This window comes from Pseudochaenichthys georgianus, chromosome 24 (genome assembly GCF_902827115.2).
Source record: "Pseudochaenichthys georgianus chromosome 24, fPseGeo1.2, whole genome shotgun sequence".
NCBI lineage: Eukaryota > Metazoa > Chordata > Actinopteri > Perciformes > Channichthyidae > Pseudochaenichthys > Pseudochaenichthys georgianus.
In genome coordinates this window covers 17,760,446-17,780,029 of record NC_047526.1, presented here as the reverse complement: position 1 = coordinate 17,780,029, position 19,584 = coordinate 17,760,446, and the positions used below count along the sequence as shown (strand labels likewise).

Sequence of the window (19,584 nt, the reverse complement as noted above, 5' to 3'; positions counted from 1 at the left end):
TTTCTAATAGCCATAATTAAAGCATTGCACCAGGAAGTAGCCGGTACATGTTTTGAGCAGGAGGGGGCGCCACGACCAATACAAAATCACCCCTGCGGTTTAAACCACTCCCTGTGAAGCGCTGTATCTGTAACCACGCCCCTCACAGAAGTTACGGAGAAGGAAAGACTAGAAGCAGAGGGAGAGTTTGATGTCAGAATAATGATTCGGCAACATAACAGTCCAGCAAAAACAATGACAGATAGATAGACGATGTATCAGTGAGTGAGTGGACGTCAGCTGTGTGTAAAGCAGTGGAAGAAGAAAAAAGGCAGGAGAAACATGAGTCGGCAGCAGCAGGAGTCCCAGGGAGTGGTTTTAACGGGTTACCACAGCAACGCAGAACTGTTGCCGAAAATTGGACCGCGTGCCCCCGTCAGTTGTCCGCCCGTACAGGTCCACGAGCCCGCCATGCCCAGGTGCGACAAAATAATGTGTGTGTGTCGTTGGAAAATAGCGCTTTAAAGTGAGGCCAGTGGCAATACGTCTGTGTGAGAGCAAGTGGGCAAAGGTCGCAGTGAAAGTGTTTTTCCTCAGTTTTCAACTGTGCAGAAAAGGCTTAATGAATACAATTCGTCTCCTTTCAGTGTGTTAACTGCATTCTTAAGGCTGACCTGAACCCTGCTGTTACTTCAAAGCAAAACCTAATTAAAACTTTGCACAATTTTTCCATGATGGGGTCAAGTCAACTCCGCCCTTGGCCTTGGGTTATGTTTTTCCTTTACCACTTTCCTAATCAGCAGATCAGCCTTGACTTGTTTAGACTATCATAGCTAGCCTATCTAACAACTTTTACACCACTGTAGGTGAAGTTCAGATAACCCCTTTTCTGCACTGTGCTATAAAAAAACTGTTCTACATCGGTGTTGATCATTTACATTCGTTGAAAGTTTCTACAGCAATGGAGTATTAAATTACTTATTTACAAGTCATATCTCACTCAAGAATGCCAAATATGAGATGATTCTCAGCTTCTAACATGAGGATTTGTTACTTTTTATTGTAAATTGAATGTGTAAAGCAATATTTAAGGAATACTTAAACCTTAAACTGACTTTTGCCACAAACCTGACTTATTAAACTTGTTTATGTAGTGTTTTAGCTACATTTAGTGAAAATGCATGGGTTTAGAAACCCAACATATGCGTTTGATTTTAAATATAAATGTGATTATATTGCACAAGTTGAGTGAGAGTTTGATATTTTTTCTGTTAATAAATGTAGCCCCCATTTACTTCTATCCACCAGAGTTTTTATTCATTTGTGAGTATTTGATTCTTGATTAGTAAGTATTTTATATACAAATTATCTTTATGTTGGTGAAGTATTTCTTTAAGTGTCTTCACAAAGTGTTGGGCCATTTGAGTATCTCTAACTCAAATGGAGCAATAAACACTATTCATCCAAAACAATATTCACTGTTTTGGTGTTTATGTAATGGAGGTGGAGAGTGCTCTCAGACACATTTTATTTAAATCCCCTGAAGGTGTTAAATGTTCACCCTGCAAACCTTTCAGTGAACCCTAAACTACTACAGAAGCATCTTCATTTGTCAGCTGTCTCCATTTATTCAGAGAAAACCCTGAAGGGGGACTCGCATGGAAACAACTGTACAGCTCCAGTGTTTTATTTATAACAGTGCACACTTGTTTATCCATCCAGGCCAGGGTGTGTGTGTCCAGTACATGTTTACATCAGCAAACAACTGCTGTCAACAACTGTGCTGTGGTGAAAGTAAACAACCCATAGAGCGGGAGTCCAGGTGGCGTTCAGACGTACACACCTGGCCCAATGTGTACGTGTGTGTATACAGTGTGTGTTTTCCAGATGGCTGGTCCAGCTAACTAGAAAAAAACCAGCATCATGTTACAGCTTGCCTTTGTCTCACCTCCCACAGCACAGTGTGTGTGTCCTGTCTAGGTTGACGTGGAGCTTCGGTTTGTAGTCATTGTTTCCCCTAGTCAGGGAATGAGAGACAGAGAGACACAGACAGAGAAAACTTGAGGTATTTTGACCAGCAGTGCACATCTGACCTAAGGAGCCTAAGGTTACGTGGCAGCTGGGAGTCTTGAACATGGATGCCTAGCTCTTCTGAGAATGAGAGGTTAAGCTTTTAGCTAAAGGGAAGCACGTTCCTGTTGTGTTTCCTTTTAGTTGTGTAGGAACCAGCACTTCCCCTGGCATCTATGTTGTGTGACTTAGTCAGTGGAAACACATGGTTTGGATTAATCCTCTGTGTAATGCTACAGACAGCTTGACCCCACAGCAGCAAGGCAATGCAGCACAGGAAATGACATCTGCAGAAAGGAAGAGAAGGAGAGAGAGATTACTACACATCAGACAAGCATGAGTGAACAAAAATGACTTGAAGGATATTATAGTCCAGAGAAACAGAGGCTGTTACAAAAAAGCAGATAAATGGCTCCTGACAGACGCCGAGGCAGAAAGATTCATACACATACACATTCAGATTCATCAGAACTAAAGGAGATGACTTGTGCTGAGATCAGTGACTGAGAGAGGCGGAACAGAGGCCCTCTCTGTTTTCCACAGGGCAGCTGGCACCTGTTGATCTGAATGGGAATACCACTCACACTCACACTCACACTCACACACTATCACAATTCTCATCCTCTTTTCCTTTCTTATGTTGGCTACAAAATATGCCTCAGCTGCCCATTGTTCACTTTGTGTAGGTGCCAAATCATAAAAATAAATCTAGTTTTCCACCTCCTCCATCTGCAGTGGTTGAAGAAGTACTAGCTGCCTTTTTTAAACCCTATTTTTTTATATTCTTGGACATGCTCTTATGTGCTTTTTTGCTGAGAGAGATTGATACAACTCACACTCACTTGACTGATGAAGCTACTCGTTCGTCACACACTGATATTTTTTAAAGCTATAATGTTAACTAGATCACTTTCTGAGTGAGCCAGGCTCGCAGTTTCCCCTTGTTTAAAGTCTTCATGCTAAGCTAGGCTAACCAGAGGCTTACTCTAGCTTCATATTTACTATACAGCACAATGTTGTTGTATCAATCTTCTCATATGACTGTTTGTAAGGCACAGTCAAGGTGCCAGCAAAGATATCCAAAATGGAGATGGTTGCATACGATTGGATGTCAATTTGTTGCCATGTCATCATAGGCCATACTGTAGTGTTGCCTGCAATAGACGAGGTAAGGCTTGTTTTTAGGCTAGCCTGTTTACGGTATTTATTTTGCAACCGAAGTCGATGTTGATCAGTCGCTGTTAAGAGCAAGTAGGAGTCAACATTCAGTGACAGTAAAATTCAAAGAAATTATGTTTAAAAAAAAACATGTGAATCACCGACACTACAAGAGCTCCTTAAGCAAACTGTCTTAAAATAACATGAATTCAATATTAGGCTCATAAGCCTTCTAGTGTACAAGGTTAGCTGAGGACAGACGGACACACACACACTGTACATGACGGAGTGCATGTTCTTCACACAGGCATCATTACATTCATTCAAAATGTGACTTCAAATATAATGGTGATATTAGTAGAACACATCTCTCTTCTTTATATAGTTTAGTCGGGAGCTTGGTCTCATGCCATGTGGGGTAAAAATAGTTCACTTCCTCAGATCTTGACTCATATTGAAGTCATCAGTGCTGAACTTGCTCTTTGTTGTCTGATACCGTTTCTTCTATAACTGTTTGTCCTCTGTAGTGTGGGATTTACTTTTACAAGGCGTTTTTCTCTCCACACACACACACACACACACACACACGTTCACACACACTCTTTCTATGTGGACAGCTCTGAGCAGGTGATAAAAGGTGTGCGGTACAACGAGTAGAACAATCGCACAAACAACCCTGGCATTTTGGCATGTTTTCTCTGAAAGTGTGCCAGAGTGAGAATGTGTTTGCTTTACTCACCTGACCGCTGTGAGTGTGTCAGAGAGCCGGCTCACGTGGGCTACTGTTTGTAAAGCTTTGCATCATTTGTTTGCATTATTGTGGGTGTTTTCTGCACTTGAAAGCTGTGATGGTCGGAGTCCTAAACCACACACGAATATCTCCATGTCCAATTCACTGACAGGAATTATACCTGTGTTGCTTATGAGGTTGGAAAAGGTCAACAATAAATACTTAGGCCGCTAAGTAAAATGTTGACATGTTTGTATGTTAGAACAACTTTTATGATACGAGATCAATGTTTGATTGACAACAGGTTGTCTTAGCTAGAGTCAAAGCAAGTGGCAATGTTTGCACAAGCATTATATGTCAATAGTAATAGCTACTTCTATTTCTTGTCGGCTTTGGACCTTTGTAGTGTATCAGACAGATGTGTAATAGCCAATATATGTACAACTCAAAGGACACTTGAGAGCTCAAACCTGAGCCTAATGCCCTATATTGCAATGTCGACAAAAGTGAAAAACTATTTCCCTACCCGTCTTGTATTCAGCTTTGCTAGAAAATTCCATAGGTTCTTCTTTGGCTAATGCTACATCTTTCCACCAAGTTACATGAATCCCTGTCCCATAGTTCTTCCATAATCCAGTTGACAAGCTAGCTAACCAAAATGAAAATATAACCGCTTTGTCCAAACTGTCACCAAACTACACTTTGTAAACCATCCTGGAAGAGACCAAAATTTGACAGTCATGCTAGCAGTTCTGTCAGGGTATAATTAGACACAGACAAATGCTAACATGCTAGCATAGCAACATCCTTACATATTGACAATGCTAAAATGTAAATGTTTAGCATGTTTACCGTGTTTACCATACGTCAGATAAACATCGCCATCTTTAGAGCCATGTCTCTATCTGGGCTACAATTAGAACAAATGTAAGGTCAGTGTTAATACATAGATAATTAACATTGGGGTTCACGCTGGTACACTTAACATATTCTTATATTGTAGATGAACAAATAAACCTCTGATTCCCTTTATTCATTTAAACTCCCAACACTGAAAAACGAATGTCTGTGTGTGTATGTGTTTGCATATCTCTAATTTATGGTTTAGTCAAATCGTCCTTCATACTGTAGCTCTGGGTGAAGGTTAATGATTCATCTGCCTGGACTTCATGTGTGTCTGCCAGGTGCAAATCTGCAAATCTTCTCCAGTGTATTAGAAAACAAGGAAATGTTTGACATTTCTCACAAGTGAAAACATTTAAATTGGCTAGAATGGATAAGGCCATGAACATGCAGTACGTGCTGAGTGTGCTATTCTTCTAAACCGAGTGAGGGGTCAGATAGCAGGAGTAGCACCATAGAGGAGATGGAACCATAATGATAGTTATATAGCAACACAGGAAGAAAGCAGACGGGGAAATCCAAAGCACCAAGGAGAAAGGAAACGGAAAGGCACGACAAGACCCAGACGAGTGTAGGATGCAAGGAAACGGAGGAGGAGGAAGACGGAGGTGGGAAAGAAACGAGATTGATGGAAGGAAGTGTAGGTGGAGGTCAATTGTTGTACCGGATCAAAATGTGTGTCTGTATGTCTATATTTACCTGTGTTTTTGTATGGCTTTTTAAGTAAGTACACAAAGTGTGTGTGTGTCAGGAAGTCTGCTGTGGTATGCAGTCTCAGCTCAGCGTGAACCTTCAGTCCTGCTCATAACTCCAAATTAATGAATATAGAACATCAACTCGATGCTGGCCTGACTTCCCTGTTAGCCCCACACGTTCATTTACAGTTTATCCTTTCATCTCAGTAAGAATACTTTCATTAAATTGATTGTTCTTTTGAGAGTAGTGGACTATTCCATGCCCTGATTCCATGTCCATTCACCAAGAGTTATCAAATGCATATTTATATTCTTGTCTGAATTGCACTCATTTCCTAGTAATGATCTGCCTACGTGCCAAATAGAGAAACAGTCACCCGATTTATGTAAATGTATGACCTCCCACAAATCAGGCATTTATTTCTGATCAGTGGTACATTTCACTTTTTTAATTTTTTTTAAAAACACTCCAAATCATGTCACAACATCTGGTGTTTTAAAAAACTGGACCAATGGTGTCTGACAAATACCTTATTGACATATTCAATCTTGAACTGTGTCACATTGGTGTTCATGTGGTGGCTTACAGTATATGCTTCAAGTCATGTTTGCTTAATATTACTCAAAGTATCTGGTTGCTGCATTTATTTAACTATTATATAATCAAATTCCCTTACACTACGGTTGTCAACTAAACTTTTTGAACAGCCCCACTAACACACATTCAGCTGAGTTTTGATAGGTGCCGCTAAAGTGATATGTGTTGACAGTAAGCACAGATTTATTGTGTGCAGCTGCATCCTCAGTCAGTTGGACTAACTCTAGCTTCTCACCCCATAATAGCTCTTTATCCTCAAGTGGGGGAGACACACAGAATGTGCCGTGTCAGATGTTACTTCCTGTCACAACAAAGGAGACATTCAGTCGGACATCTGCAAAGCCACAAGGATGAGAGCCATATTAAAACACACATTATTATGATTTACCAACAGATTTACTTCATATTGTACCGGCACTTCTTTTGGTGTTAATATTGTGTAAAACACCTCAAAATGCCATGAGGTATTGCAGTGGGATATGATATTATAGTATCATTTTGACACATTTCTTTGTTAGCACTTCTTCAGATTATATCATATAAAATTAGCTTTGATTAGTCCATTGAGCTACACAAAAGGAAAAGAATGAAACGGAACAAAATCAGTAGCGGTGAAATCCTGAGGTGCATCAGTAGGAATTCTAGATTACCACCATATTAAAACAATTAAGGGCTGGACTTTTAAAATACTATATCACTATTTGTAGTCTTTGCGTAATCCTAGTATGATTCACCCACACTACCATTAAGTTGTGTAATGGTTATTATATGATCAGCTGATTCACACCTCGGAGAGTGTGTATGGTAAACAGTTTCAATGATTATAGCTGGGTAGTCATCCTCACTATAATTAGCACTATTGCTTCATGCTGTATCAGCTAGGCTATGCTAGCCTAAGCTAACCAACAGGAGTTAAGTGTAAACTGAGCTGAGCTGGCTGTGTGAGGCTGCTATTCTTAGTCCCTGCAGTTTCCTCATTAGCTGACTGCTGTCTCGGTTGACACACTGACTGTTTACGAGGGGAAAAAAAATGATGATTGTGTTCAAAATCACCCATTAAGATACTCATACACAGAAATACGCTAAATACTCAATTTAACGCCATATCTGGTAGAAAAATATGGGATTTTGAACAGCCAATATCTCGGAAATGTGTCTGCCCCATACAAACCTCTTCATAGAGCACAATTCAGCTTGTTCTTCTTACACAATCTTACATTTATAATCCAATATAATATGTTTATGATCCATGCTGTTATGAGGCAACTTATAACTCATAACGTCACTGGTAAACAAGGGGCTAAGTGCACAGCTGCAAGTGAAACCTTGGGCAACACGTTCTTCGAAATCAAGATTAGTAGTATTGTTGGAGCATGTTGGCTATGTTTTTAACTCCCTGATTTCCTTCTCTCTGTCCCTCTGTTGTACTCGCAGGACTGGCCACTACACTGTTCAACAGAACCAGAACACACATCTAGCAGATGAATCCGGGCCTTCTGCTACCGAAGGTGGGACAAAAACCTCCACTACTGACCCACCGTCACTACTCAACCCCAGTGCTGCCTCCAGCCCCAGGTCTCAGCCCTCCTTCAGCCCAAAGCCCGGCTCCAGCCCCCGACACAGTCCCAGTCCCAAATCCAGTCCCAGGCCACGGACACCATGTCTGCGCAGCAACTCTCAGGTAGGCCGCACGGGAGAATCGTTCATTTAGTGACTTGGCAACGTATTTCCCAGAGTTGGGTTGTTGCTACAGTAAGTATACCCTCGCATGTGACATTCTGATGATATTCTGCTGTGATATTTTCTCAAAGTTTGGATTGTGGGAAAGTTACACTGCTATTGTCATTTTAAAATGGCAGATAACCCTCAACAACGAAATGCACAATCTCAGGGCTTATTTCGGCATTATTAAACCTTCAAACTAATATTATAGTCCCATTATTAATCCATTTTAGCACTCTTTATATTGTATGACTTTCATACAGTACATGATAATGCTTGTTTTTAGTAAGCTGAATAGATTCAAGGATGTTATGATCATGTGCAGAGTAGCTACAGTGTTGTTATGGCAATGAAAATCTTAGGTCCGGAGCATCTCCAACAGTGCAACGTATTATATAAAGGACCTAAGACAACAAAGTAATAATAATATTACAAAAATTCAAATAATGCAAATGAACAGAGTACGATACATTTAAATTAAATAGTGCAGGTGAAAGAAACAGAATGTAAGGTTAAATATTGTACAGTGAAGTACAATGAACTATTATGATAATAAATTCTAAAGATGTCTTCCTCCTGCGCCGCTCAGGTACAGCAGCCACAGCAACAGGTAGCCAAAGTTAAAAGTACACACCAAAGTGTAAGCAAACACTGAAATAAAACGAAAAGTTGGAGAGGAGCTATAGAGACACGGCAGCCATCCACAGCGTCCTCTTTCTTCTAGAACATTGTACTGGTTTCTTTTACTTAACTCTGTTACAGTGTGGTGCGTAACTATTTAGAAAGGGTTTATTTGGCCCTCATATCTTTCAGTAATGTACAGCTCTTGGGTTGGGTGGCTTCACTTGTGATTTCCTAAGGAATGAGCAGTGCATAGCAGCCAGCATATACACTCGGTAACAACCCAACTGAAATGCTTTTTTGGAAGAGCTCCAAAGTCTGTTAAAAATGTTTTATGTAAAATGTGCATGTTTTGTGTATAAATGAGAGAAGTTAGAACGACATGTTTAGACTGCGGCTTTTTGTTTTACGTCTGTGCTTCATATCTGACCTTTCTTCTGTTGAGGACAAAAACAAGATAGGAAACGCGAATGGGAACTTGAAACTAAATGTTGAAATTGTCATATCATGCATGTCTCTTCACACGTCTGGCAGGACTCTCTGGACGAGCTGGAGATGGACGACTATTGGAAGGAGGTGGAGAATATCACCAGCTCGGGAGGAGGAGCAGGGAGGGGAGACGCAGGAGGAGAAGGGGAAGTGCCAGAGGAAGAGCAGCAGAAAACTCCTGAGGGTAGGATACGCCGTGTCCATGGATAGATATATATTAATATATATTTTAAATACAGTAGCATGAAGGTCTCATTACGTTTTTAGTTTTTTTTCCCAGATAAGGAAATGTATTAGCTTATGTTTTGATGTCCAAGGAAAATATAAGGTTGACCATAACCTAACCATGAATTAATGCTTTGACAAGTCTGCAGACAGACGGCAGGCGAAAAACCTTTTAAAATGCGTGTTTTCTAAATGGAGCTTGGCTAAGCTAACGTTATATATGCTCCGACCGTCCACACTCACAACAACGGCCTATACAGACATAAATAAACCAGCGACTGTATTCGCCATGACACAGGCAGTCTGTGGTTTGTACTTGTTTAACTTTTGTCTAGTTTCTGAACAGATATGAAGAGCTGTGAGCTCTGAGTGCTAAGAGCTAACGGTTGTGTTGTTTTTCTGGGGCTCTCATTGAAGATGACATCACGGCTCCGCCTACACTGAGTTACTATAGTAACTGCCCCAGTTCCTAAACTGTAATGGAAGCGCAGCATTAAAGTGAGCCGGGCCTAATAAGGGCTAACCAAACCGAGCGAGGCCGAGCGAGGCCTGCAGTGGAAACGCGCCATAAGAGTTCAGAAGGTGCTGTGAGAAGCATTATCGGGTTATTTATCACAATCCATCTTATTAAATCCTCTAATTTAAGTGCCACATGTTTTGGACCAGAGTGATCCGGAGTGACTTTTATTACATTTGAAAAGCTGTTTATCAAAAAATACTAGCTCTTCATCTCCTTGCATAAGAGCAATGCAATTCGTGTGTATATATCCGAGTGTTATTTAGCTTGTTTATGAAGACTATTGTTCTCTGGAGCAAACACACTCTTCCTGTATGGGATGCGTGTCTCGCTCTGTTTGCGGTTACACCTTTCCTTTTCCTGCACCTGTACAATTGTTAAATAAATAAAAACGTTTGCTTTTACTTTTGCATTTAAGAAACACAATTGTGATATCCCATCTCAGGAACTAAATAAAACAATTCGTTTTTGTTGTTATCTTCCTCTAATTTTCTCTTCCAGAAGGCGAACAGGAGGAGGCGTGGCTTACGGAGGCGGGGCTAGCGCGGCTGTTTGATGACTCACTAGCGGCCGACCAGGATCAGGTGTCAATCATCTTTCCCTTATTCAAATAGTTAGTCCAGGTTGAGTCAGAGTTTCATATTTGCAGTTCACATCTTTCAGTGAGCATAACCTGACATTAGATATGTGTTAGATATCTGTGTAGATATTAAAGTGTTTCACTCATCAGATTTGTTTTTGATTGACAGGAAGAAGACAGTGCCGTGTTTCTGTCCACGCTCACCAGATCGCAGGCGGCAGCAGTAGAGCGCCGTGTGACAACACTACAGCAGACGTTGCTACGGCGACGAAACCGGCAACACGTTCCTGATGTTAGAGATATATTCAGACCTCCTGAAAAGGTGAGGCCAAGCACACACATAACACCATTTTAATAATAGGAACTAAAAAATGCCATGAACAGGTGTTCAGCTGTAAACTGTGTCACTGGTTTTAATAACTTTAAGTGTGTTTCATCAAACATTTAAATCTGTGTTACAAAAATGTGAAGACCTCATTCAAGAAATATTCCCATATTCCCTCCATTGAGATTAAGATGACAATCCACCTACTACCACCTCTGAAACTCACTTAATAACACAATAAGATTAGACTTTGTGCTTAGTTTAGCTAACCAGATGGTTTCGGAAAAAATGAAGTTGATACAGTGTTTTCCTTTTATGATCTCTTCCCCCTTTGATAGCATGAGTTGGAAGCATCACACCACAACACACACTTTATATATTTCCCTTTTTGTTACCACAGAGGAAGTGTTCACAACTTTGCTAAGTGTTGCTTTTTTCTTACTTCTACTGTCTCGTGATAATCAGTAACACATTGCAAATCTGTTTTTACACCACCTAATACCTCTTTCTTACCTCAAAATCAAGTCCCTTCATTATACCAGACACTGCTTTGATATTCAATGAATGGAAAATGCATGTATTCATTTAGGTAGAACTCAAAGTACTGAAACGCCATACTACTCCGGTCAGCATAATAAACCGTTTTGAAGAGTCTTGCACAAATGTTTTCACTAGAACGGACAGTTTGTCCACTAATTAACAGACAAGATAATATGTAACGTGAAAAAAATGTACAAAAGGAGGGGGAGCTCGTTGTGAATCTGTCACTGTTTGAACATTACACTGTGTTCTAATGTGTCTCTGTGTTTGTTCCAGCATGAAGAGCCCATTGAGCTGAAGGGGGAAAGTGAGAACGGACAAAAAGATATCACTTCAGCTGGTAGGTGCAACAAATGACTAAAGACACACGTGTTCAGTAGTCACCATGGAGAAAGACAAGCTAAGGCCCAAATACACGTCTGCCTTGTAACTCATGTTAGAAATACTATCTTATAAAAGATAAAACATGATTAAGTATCATACAATAAAAACAATTAACTGTTTGCCTCTTTCTTCATTTGCACATTTAACATTGAAGTGCTAATATTGTAGCTACTATACAAACGGAATAAAACGATTAACTGGAAACATATGGCTATACAATGTTGCTTTATTTTCTCAATGTCAAAGCTACACAGCATCAGAATGACAGACTTTTCTACATAATATTGTAATGTTTAACTATACAAGTACATCCCTTTTTAACCGTGGGGGCAAAAGTCTGATTCATTTGCCATGAAGAGGTTATAGGTGCAGAAAAAAACACCTTTGTGCTGCAGTGACTGGCATTTCTACAGAAAAACACATGTAATTGCCTTTCTGTGTAAACACAACTTTACAACACAAGCACTTTTGTACTGGACTACTTGTGTGGTCGTATATTTTATTCTTTTTATGCATGTCTAACTGCAGAAACGGAGACAGAACTGAACGTTGAAGTGGCGTTTTCCGAGCAGGCGCTCACTTACAGGGACAACCACCAAAGGGCAAAGGTCACCGCTAGCCCAAACTCACCTGATGACAAACTACCAGTGAGTCACACACCTGTACACACACAATAACTGAAGGCTAAGTGCCAATTCACTTCCTCAGCTGTGTGTCTTTGCTGATACAATCAGCCAATGGGGAAGTCACAATAAATCAACTGCGTGCACTGATTGAATGCGCTGGCAGGAAATGTTGGAAAGGTCAATTTTGAATTGCATTTAGGGCAGGGTAATAATAGTGATTATATCATGTAATATTGAATGTTGTGAGTCAATGATTTCCAGAGATAATGATTTTGTTAATGCTCACTTTGCACTTTTAGGTGTGATAAAGTGTATTTGTTCATTCTAATAAAAGCTGGCATTGAGTGTTGGTCTGTACTGCCATCTGCTGGTTGAAGCTGTCCACTGTCCCATGTGTTCAGCCTTCATTCAACCTTCATATGGAGTGTTTACTTTTTAATATTTTCTCCCACAGTCACTGACGCCCTTCTGTCTCCCTCTCTCTTTTTATTTTTCCTCTGCAGAACTTTAAGCTGCTCCGAGATAAAACAGGTCAGACCAGAATAGGAGATCTGTCTCCTCTGGATATGAAAAAGGTTAGTGAGGGAAATGATGTGTGGATGCAATAATTAACTAAACTAATTGCAATGTTTCAATGATCATCTTTCATTCAATGGTTTAGTTCACAGTCCATAGCCCTTTTTTGAAATATGTTTTTTAGTTAGATTAGAACATTTATTAAATAATAGTTTTAAAATGTGTTATTTTACATCTGTTGTTCGGCTAAATCTTGTTCCGTTTTCTTACATTTTTCTTTGGTGTAAAGCTAAATTCTTCCACATTTTTGGTTTATTGTCGATCGTCATGAATTAAGTTTTGGTGTATTTGTGTATTTGACTATTCCCATGTCCTTGCTTCATGCTTGTCCTCGTAAATTAATAACCAAAATATCATGATTTATATTTATTATATGATAATGCCTTTCTGGGACAAATTGCCCAATAAGAGTTTATTTTGTTGAGTTGTCCATTAAACCAGTTCCCATTTTATTTCATTGTCATATAAATATTTGTTCTCTCTCTGTAACGTTCTGTCAGGTGCGCAGGCTGGTGCTCGTGGAGTCGACTGCCCTGTTCGATACTGCTGGCATCGACCTGAAGGCAGACAAAGCTGTCAAAGTTAAAACTAAAGGTAGACACACACACATACACAAACTGTATTGACACACTCTGACCGGCAGAGAGACACAAACTAAGACATACAAAGTAAACACACACACATGTAAAGTATTTATGCACACACAAAAAGGGATATATGGAAAGACAAAGTCATTAAAAAGAGCTAAAAATGAATTATAAATAGCTATTTATTCCATGCAATGTACGACTGTTTTACTAAATATTTGTGCTTGTTTGTGTGCAGAGAGTGGCCTGTTTGGTGTTCCTCTTGCCACTTTATTGGAACAAGACCACAGGCGGGCTCCTGGGACCAAAGTGCCATTAATACTGCAGAGGGTGAGTCCATCAGCCAATCACATCAGTCTGAGATGAGGACGATTCACCCTTACAGCTATGATGATGGGAAACAGTCATTGATTATACAACAGGGATATGTCAATGAATCAATTTACACTACCCACAATGCAACCTGAACCTAACAAATATGGAACTGACTTTGTCTGCTTGTGATGTTTAACCTGTGTATCCCTCTTTCTTATTCCTAGCTCATTAATCATATAGAGGAGGAAGGGTTGGACACAGAGGGGCTGCTACGGATCCCTGGAGCAGCCACGAGAGTCAAGGTTTGTTTAAGCATTTTAACACCATCACTACAGACACTGTAACATGCTAAGATTGGTAGGTGTGGCAATAGCATTAGCAATAGCATCAATCAATAATCACATTTTATTAGTATTACACCTTCATACTTCATCCAAGTGGTAGTAAAATGGGCGTAACAGATAGCTGTTATAATAAGATAACAAAGAACAAGACTTAGACTTTTGAAAACAGGAGAGGCTTAAGCAATATAACAGTCTGAGACAAATGCAATGTTTACAAATGATTCATAATGAAAAGCCTGTCTATAATATGTACGTTTTAGTGATAATGTAATAAAAAAAGCTGTGTGTTTCTGTCCCCAAATCCAGTTGCTGTGCCAGGAGTTCGAGACGTCTTTCTACGATGGGACGTTTCCATGGCAGCAGTTAAAGCAGCACGATGCCGCCAGCCTTTTGAAGCTGTTCATCAGGGAGTTACCCCTCCCTCTGCTGACTGTGGAGTACCTAAATGCTTTTTTTTGCCGTCAACAGTACGTGTGGCATATGTTAATGAAGTATTATGCATGATTTAATAAAAATTAAAATGAATTAAAAAATTCATGTGTGTGTGTGTGTGTGTGTGTGTGTGTGTGTGGTGTGTGTGTGTGTGTGTGTGTGTGTGTGTGTGTGTGTGTGTGTGTGTGTGTGTGTGTGTGTGTGGTGTGTGTGTGTGTGGTGCTGTGTGTGTGTGGTGTGTGTGTGTGTGTGTGTGTGTGTGTGTGTGTGTGTGTGTGTGTGTGTGTGTGTGTGGTGTGGTGTGTGTGTGTGTGTGTGTGTGGTGTGTGTGTGTGTGTGTGTGTGTGTGTGTGTGTGTTGTGTGGTGTGTGTGTGTGTGTGTGTGTGTGTTGTGTGTGTGTGTAGAGTTCCCCCACTAAGAAGCAGCAGCTGCAGGCTTTGAATCTGCTCATCCCTTTGTTACCTGAGGCCAACCGGGACACTTTGAAGGTAAATACACCACTCGTGTTTCCCTTCAGTAAATACAAATTAAAAACCCTTTGATAATTATATTTGTCAAATGGATTGTGTTTGCTTCCCCCTAGGCATTAGTGGAGTTTTTCCACCGTGTGATCGACCACCAGGACAAGAATAAAATGACTCTCAACAATGTCTCTGTCGTCATGGGCGCCCAACATCTTCATGTTTCAAAGGCTTCTCGCTCCAAGGTGACTGAACAGCAGGAGTTCTCCATGGCAACCAGCATAGCCCACATCGTCCGGCTGCTGATTCGATACCAGAATCTTCTGTGGACAGTAAGCAATCTTAGTCCATGTCATAGCTTGTGTGACTGAATCAATGGAGAACAATGTTTCTCAATGCATCCTGATTTGTCTTGGTTACTCTGAAAAGTATATTTGTGTTAAGGGTGGAGGATGGGTCAGTGTGTAACAAGGTTATAAGATCTTCCTGTTTCACTGTGTCTTATCTCCAGATCCCAAAGTTCATTATGACCCAGGTCAGACAACAGAACATGGAAAGTAATCGGAAACAATACAAAGAGAGAGCCGTGAGGAAGCTGCTGAAGAAGATGACCACAGACAAACCACCAGAGAAGGCTGTTCCTGAGGTAGGAGTTTAAATGTAGGGGTCATGTAGAGGTCAGTGGGAATACATTAGAACCAGTGAAGGTTTCAGAGCCACAGCAAAGGTTTCTCTAAATGTTTTAATTTTGATTGTACCACATTTCTTTTACATATAGAGGTTTCCCAGATAATTTTTTTTTTTATTGTGTTCATATAAGTGTACTTCATGGTGCTTTAAAATTGATGTCAGAGGGCTCTTCAACACAAATGAGATCTTCTCTTGTGTGCCTTTTTAAAGTATTTCCTTATATAAAAACAACACAAATGAATTTCGGAAATGATTTCATCTATTTTATGCAGTTTTACTTTTGGACTTGCCAATGCTGTAGAGTTAGAAACATTTGCAGCCTGGAATCTAGTTCTACAAAAAGGAGTCGATGTCAACAATGTTAATGAAGCGAAACACTTTTCAGGACGGCCATGTTTTTTGACCACGTATGGCAGTGCTATAACATTTAATTGAAGTTCAATTGAAATGGTAGGAAACTATTTAAAACCGGCTCTGACTAAAGCGGAACTATTTCTCAATAGTCTGTGGCGAAACAGTGACATCTAGTGGTGAAATGTAGGAATGATATGTGGGTATTTTGTTCTCTTGGTGCAATCCTTTCTACAGTCTGTTGGTGCAACATGTTTGCATTAAGAGCAAACAAACTGACAATAACTATATATACAGTATATTTATTTTACGTGGACGTATATAATAGTAATGAGAACACATTCGATTTTTTTTTTGCTTCCACAGTCGCTTCTTGTGGATCAGAATCAGGATACCTTTATTAGTCCCACAGAGGGGACATTTACGTATTCTAGCAATTAATACAATTGCTGTTCTCCTTAACAATATAGTGGATAGTGAGTAACCACGGCAACACTTGTCATTCTCAGCTAAGTGCTTTTAGACCAAACCGAGTCTGCAGTTTGTTAAACAGCAGAGCAGGAATGTATCCTAGTTCCTCATTCTTGCAGTGAAGTCCCGGCCTCCTGTGTGTGTGTGTGAAATGAGTACACTGTTTCCTTTTAAAGTGTTTATGACAACATAATGGACTGTATGTGTATCTTTCTCCCTCTCTGTTTGTCTCCGTCGGTATTTCCAACCAGGAGAGCTCACAGGGATTTATTCGAGTTCAAGCTCCACAGTTCAATAAAGTGTCCATGGCAGTTCAGCTTACTGGAGAGTTGCAGGCTGCTGATGTTTTAACACGCTTCCTCAGCCAGGACAGGTAATGTCTACATGCAGCACTGTACCAACACACACGGTACTTTATATTATCAATATGAGGCCTGACCTCTCTTCATGTTGCCTTAAATCTGGGGTAGGCAGTATAATAACCTTTTGATTTGAGCATATTGGAATTGTGTTGGTCTGAGAGATGTTTAGAATCCTCTTTAAAAAAGGTAGACTTTGGCCAATCACAGCTCATTTAAGAGAGCTCCTTTTGTTTGCTGACTAAAAAGTAAGACTGACTAAAATAAAAAGAGTCAGCAAAGACTTACAAATACAGAAAATGACTGTTGCTATAAGTTTAGCCTTTCAGTTGCTTAAGGCAGTAGCTACAGTAGCATCAGTTTAAACTATTCGCAACATTGTGGGGGACTGTATTTTTTCAAATTCTGGCAGGTTGGTTTCCCTTTTTCGATCACTTAAATAAAAAAATGGCAAAATAATATACAGTAAGGGAATTTATTCAACACCACCCCTAAAAAAAATGCCTGTTCTACCTTTTAGCTCTTTCTCTTTCTCGCTTTTTCTTTCTTCTTCCCTGCAGTTCGGTGGCAGTGGAACAAGAAGAGCTGTGTCTCTATGAGATTGGTGGAAACATCAGTAAGTCTTGCACCTGCTACAAACGTATATATTACAATGTGAATCATTAGTTTTCTCTGCCAATAACCTTGCTAGTGAGCCACGAGGCAGGCCTGATTGAGGAAAAACGTACTTCCTGTTATGAGTGTAAAGGTATGAGACAAGTGCAGTAATCAATCATTGTTTGTAACTCCATTATATGTCTCTCTCTGCCCCCCCTCCTCTCTGTCTGTTGTCCCCTCAGAGGAGAGATGTCTGGATGGAGAAACATACATGAAAGACCTCTTCGAGCTGAACCCTACTGCAGAATGGGTCATCAAAGCTGTGCACAGATAACTCTTACCATCATGCCCTGCTGGAGAATGGACTGCACCAAATGTTCACCACTGGGTCCTTTTTAGAGGAGACACCACCTGGTTCTCTGTGGTTTCTGCTGGTTTTGAGACTACTTAGAACATTTGCATGTAGCATGCTTTCATCTTATTGGTTTGAGTAGAGCAATGAGTAGTCCAATGTCAATGTTGAATTGCTTGTTGACCACATATTCAGACAAGAAAAAGGAAATGATGTGCTTCGATTTAGAATATCACAGACTTTTCCAGTTGTCTCCTCACTGCCTTATGTTACATGTTGGCATTTTTGGATTCAGGTACCATAAGCCTACAGTAGCAGAGAGTGGTCCAGGTTAAAGAAAACCACTTGCTTTTTAATACATTTCATCTATGGAGGCCTGAAAGCCACTGTTTTTCTTTTTGGTGGAAATACATTATTTCACCCAGGTCGTCCCAGAACTTGGGCCACACCGTAATTCCTAATATTATGTGATACTCGTGAGTATTGCAGTTTTACACTGTGATTTATTGCCACTAATCACTTTGTTGTGCCTGCAGTAATATTCTGGAATAATATAGATTGGGACAATAAAAAAATATAAAAAATGTATTGAATCGTGAAGACATGTTTTTTATGAATAACTAATTTTATAACATTGGCTTTTAATTTATTTATATTAAAGCCCAGACATTTTAATGTATGGTCACATAATTGAATGTGAATATATCCAAGCACTTCACTGTAACTAGTTGGGATGAACATTAAAGTGAATGTGTGTATATTAAAGGGTCATAAGCTGGATGGGATCGTCATCGAGTGGAAAAGTGATGAATTACTACTGTACTGTAAGTTAGAAGTGAGGGAGGGGGCCCAACAGTGACTCCAAAACCTTTCATAATTATGTTGTTTCTGACGGTTAACCAGGGCACGCATTGACGACATCACTTTTTTTGGTACATTAACATTGGTGTACATTACAACTTTTGAAACGTTGATGTTTGAGTGTGTTAATGTGTGAGCCATCATCCAAAACTGCTACTTGCCAGTGTACAAATGTGAAAAAACACATTTGTATGTATGATAGCTTCTGTGTTTGCTTGCATGAAATTCGTCAATTGCCTTTCAAGTTTTGTACCAAAGACTTGATCATTTTAAAGGAATTAATAGCCGACTGTATAAATGGCCTTCTTTAATTATACACTTTCACATGAACAGTTCAAGAACACTACATTTCCTGTCTTAAGTTGTTTCGTGTTTTTGCTCTATACTCTGGAAACGGTTGTATTAATACAGGAATAGAAAATCTCTCCGCTTTATCTTTTTGGCACATAACTGTGCTTCTCTTGGCTTTCAATATAAATTCAACCCTATTCTGTGTGGTTTCTCACCGCCTCTGGAGGATCATATCTGCACCATAAAGTCAAACATGACTTATATTTCTCTTGTGGAAAGCTGTGGGGTACAAATAATGTGTCATCTCCCTGCCTTGTATTATCTTGTTTACTGTGAATGTTATTCAAATAATAATGTCTTATTATTGCCTCTGGAATGACCACTAAAGCAGCCTGTAAATAAACATGTAGTTATTCATTAACACATCTGCTTGTGTTTATGTGTGCAAAATACTTTGAATGTATTTTTCGTTTCATATTTCATATTAACTCAATTATTTCCACTGTTAAATATGCATACCTCCTTACATTAACTTCCCTTTCTCCACCAGTAGAGAGCCATGCTAATTTCCTGTGAGAATTAATGGCCCTAGTCTGATTTTATTCTCATGCTTGAGGTGGATAAACATAGGCATAAGCCTACTCATTGGGTGGTTTGAGGAGAGCAATCCTACAGCTTAAATGTAATATAGTAATATATATCACAATTAGTTTAGAGATTCAATTTGAACCTAT

At 39.7% G+C, this 19,584-nt stretch overlaps 1 protein-coding gene across 1 annotated transcript; it reads left to right on the top strand.

Moving 5' to 3' along the window:
• Positions 1 to 138: 138 nt before the first annotated feature.
• arhgap18 (Rho GTPase activating protein 18) lies at positions 139 to 19,271 on the top strand. Its single transcript, XM_034075982.2, has 18 exons — positions 139 to 458; positions 7,568 to 7,814; positions 9,011 to 9,149; positions 10,209 to 10,291; positions 10,457 to 10,609; positions 11,429 to 11,492; positions 12,065 to 12,183; positions 12,666 to 12,737; positions 13,239 to 13,332; positions 13,564 to 13,655; positions 13,865 to 13,942; positions 14,291 to 14,451; positions 14,824 to 14,905; positions 15,001 to 15,210; positions 15,390 to 15,524; positions 16,642 to 16,763; positions 17,310 to 17,365; positions 17,589 to 19,271. The coding sequence occupies exons 1-18, from the start codon at positions 322 to 324 to the stop codon at positions 17,678 to 17,680; spliced, it is 2,136 nt and encodes a 711-aa protein (XP_033931873.1). The 5' UTR covers positions 139 to 321; the 3' UTR covers positions 17,681 to 19,271.
• Positions 19,272 to 19,584: the final 313 nt, after the last annotated feature.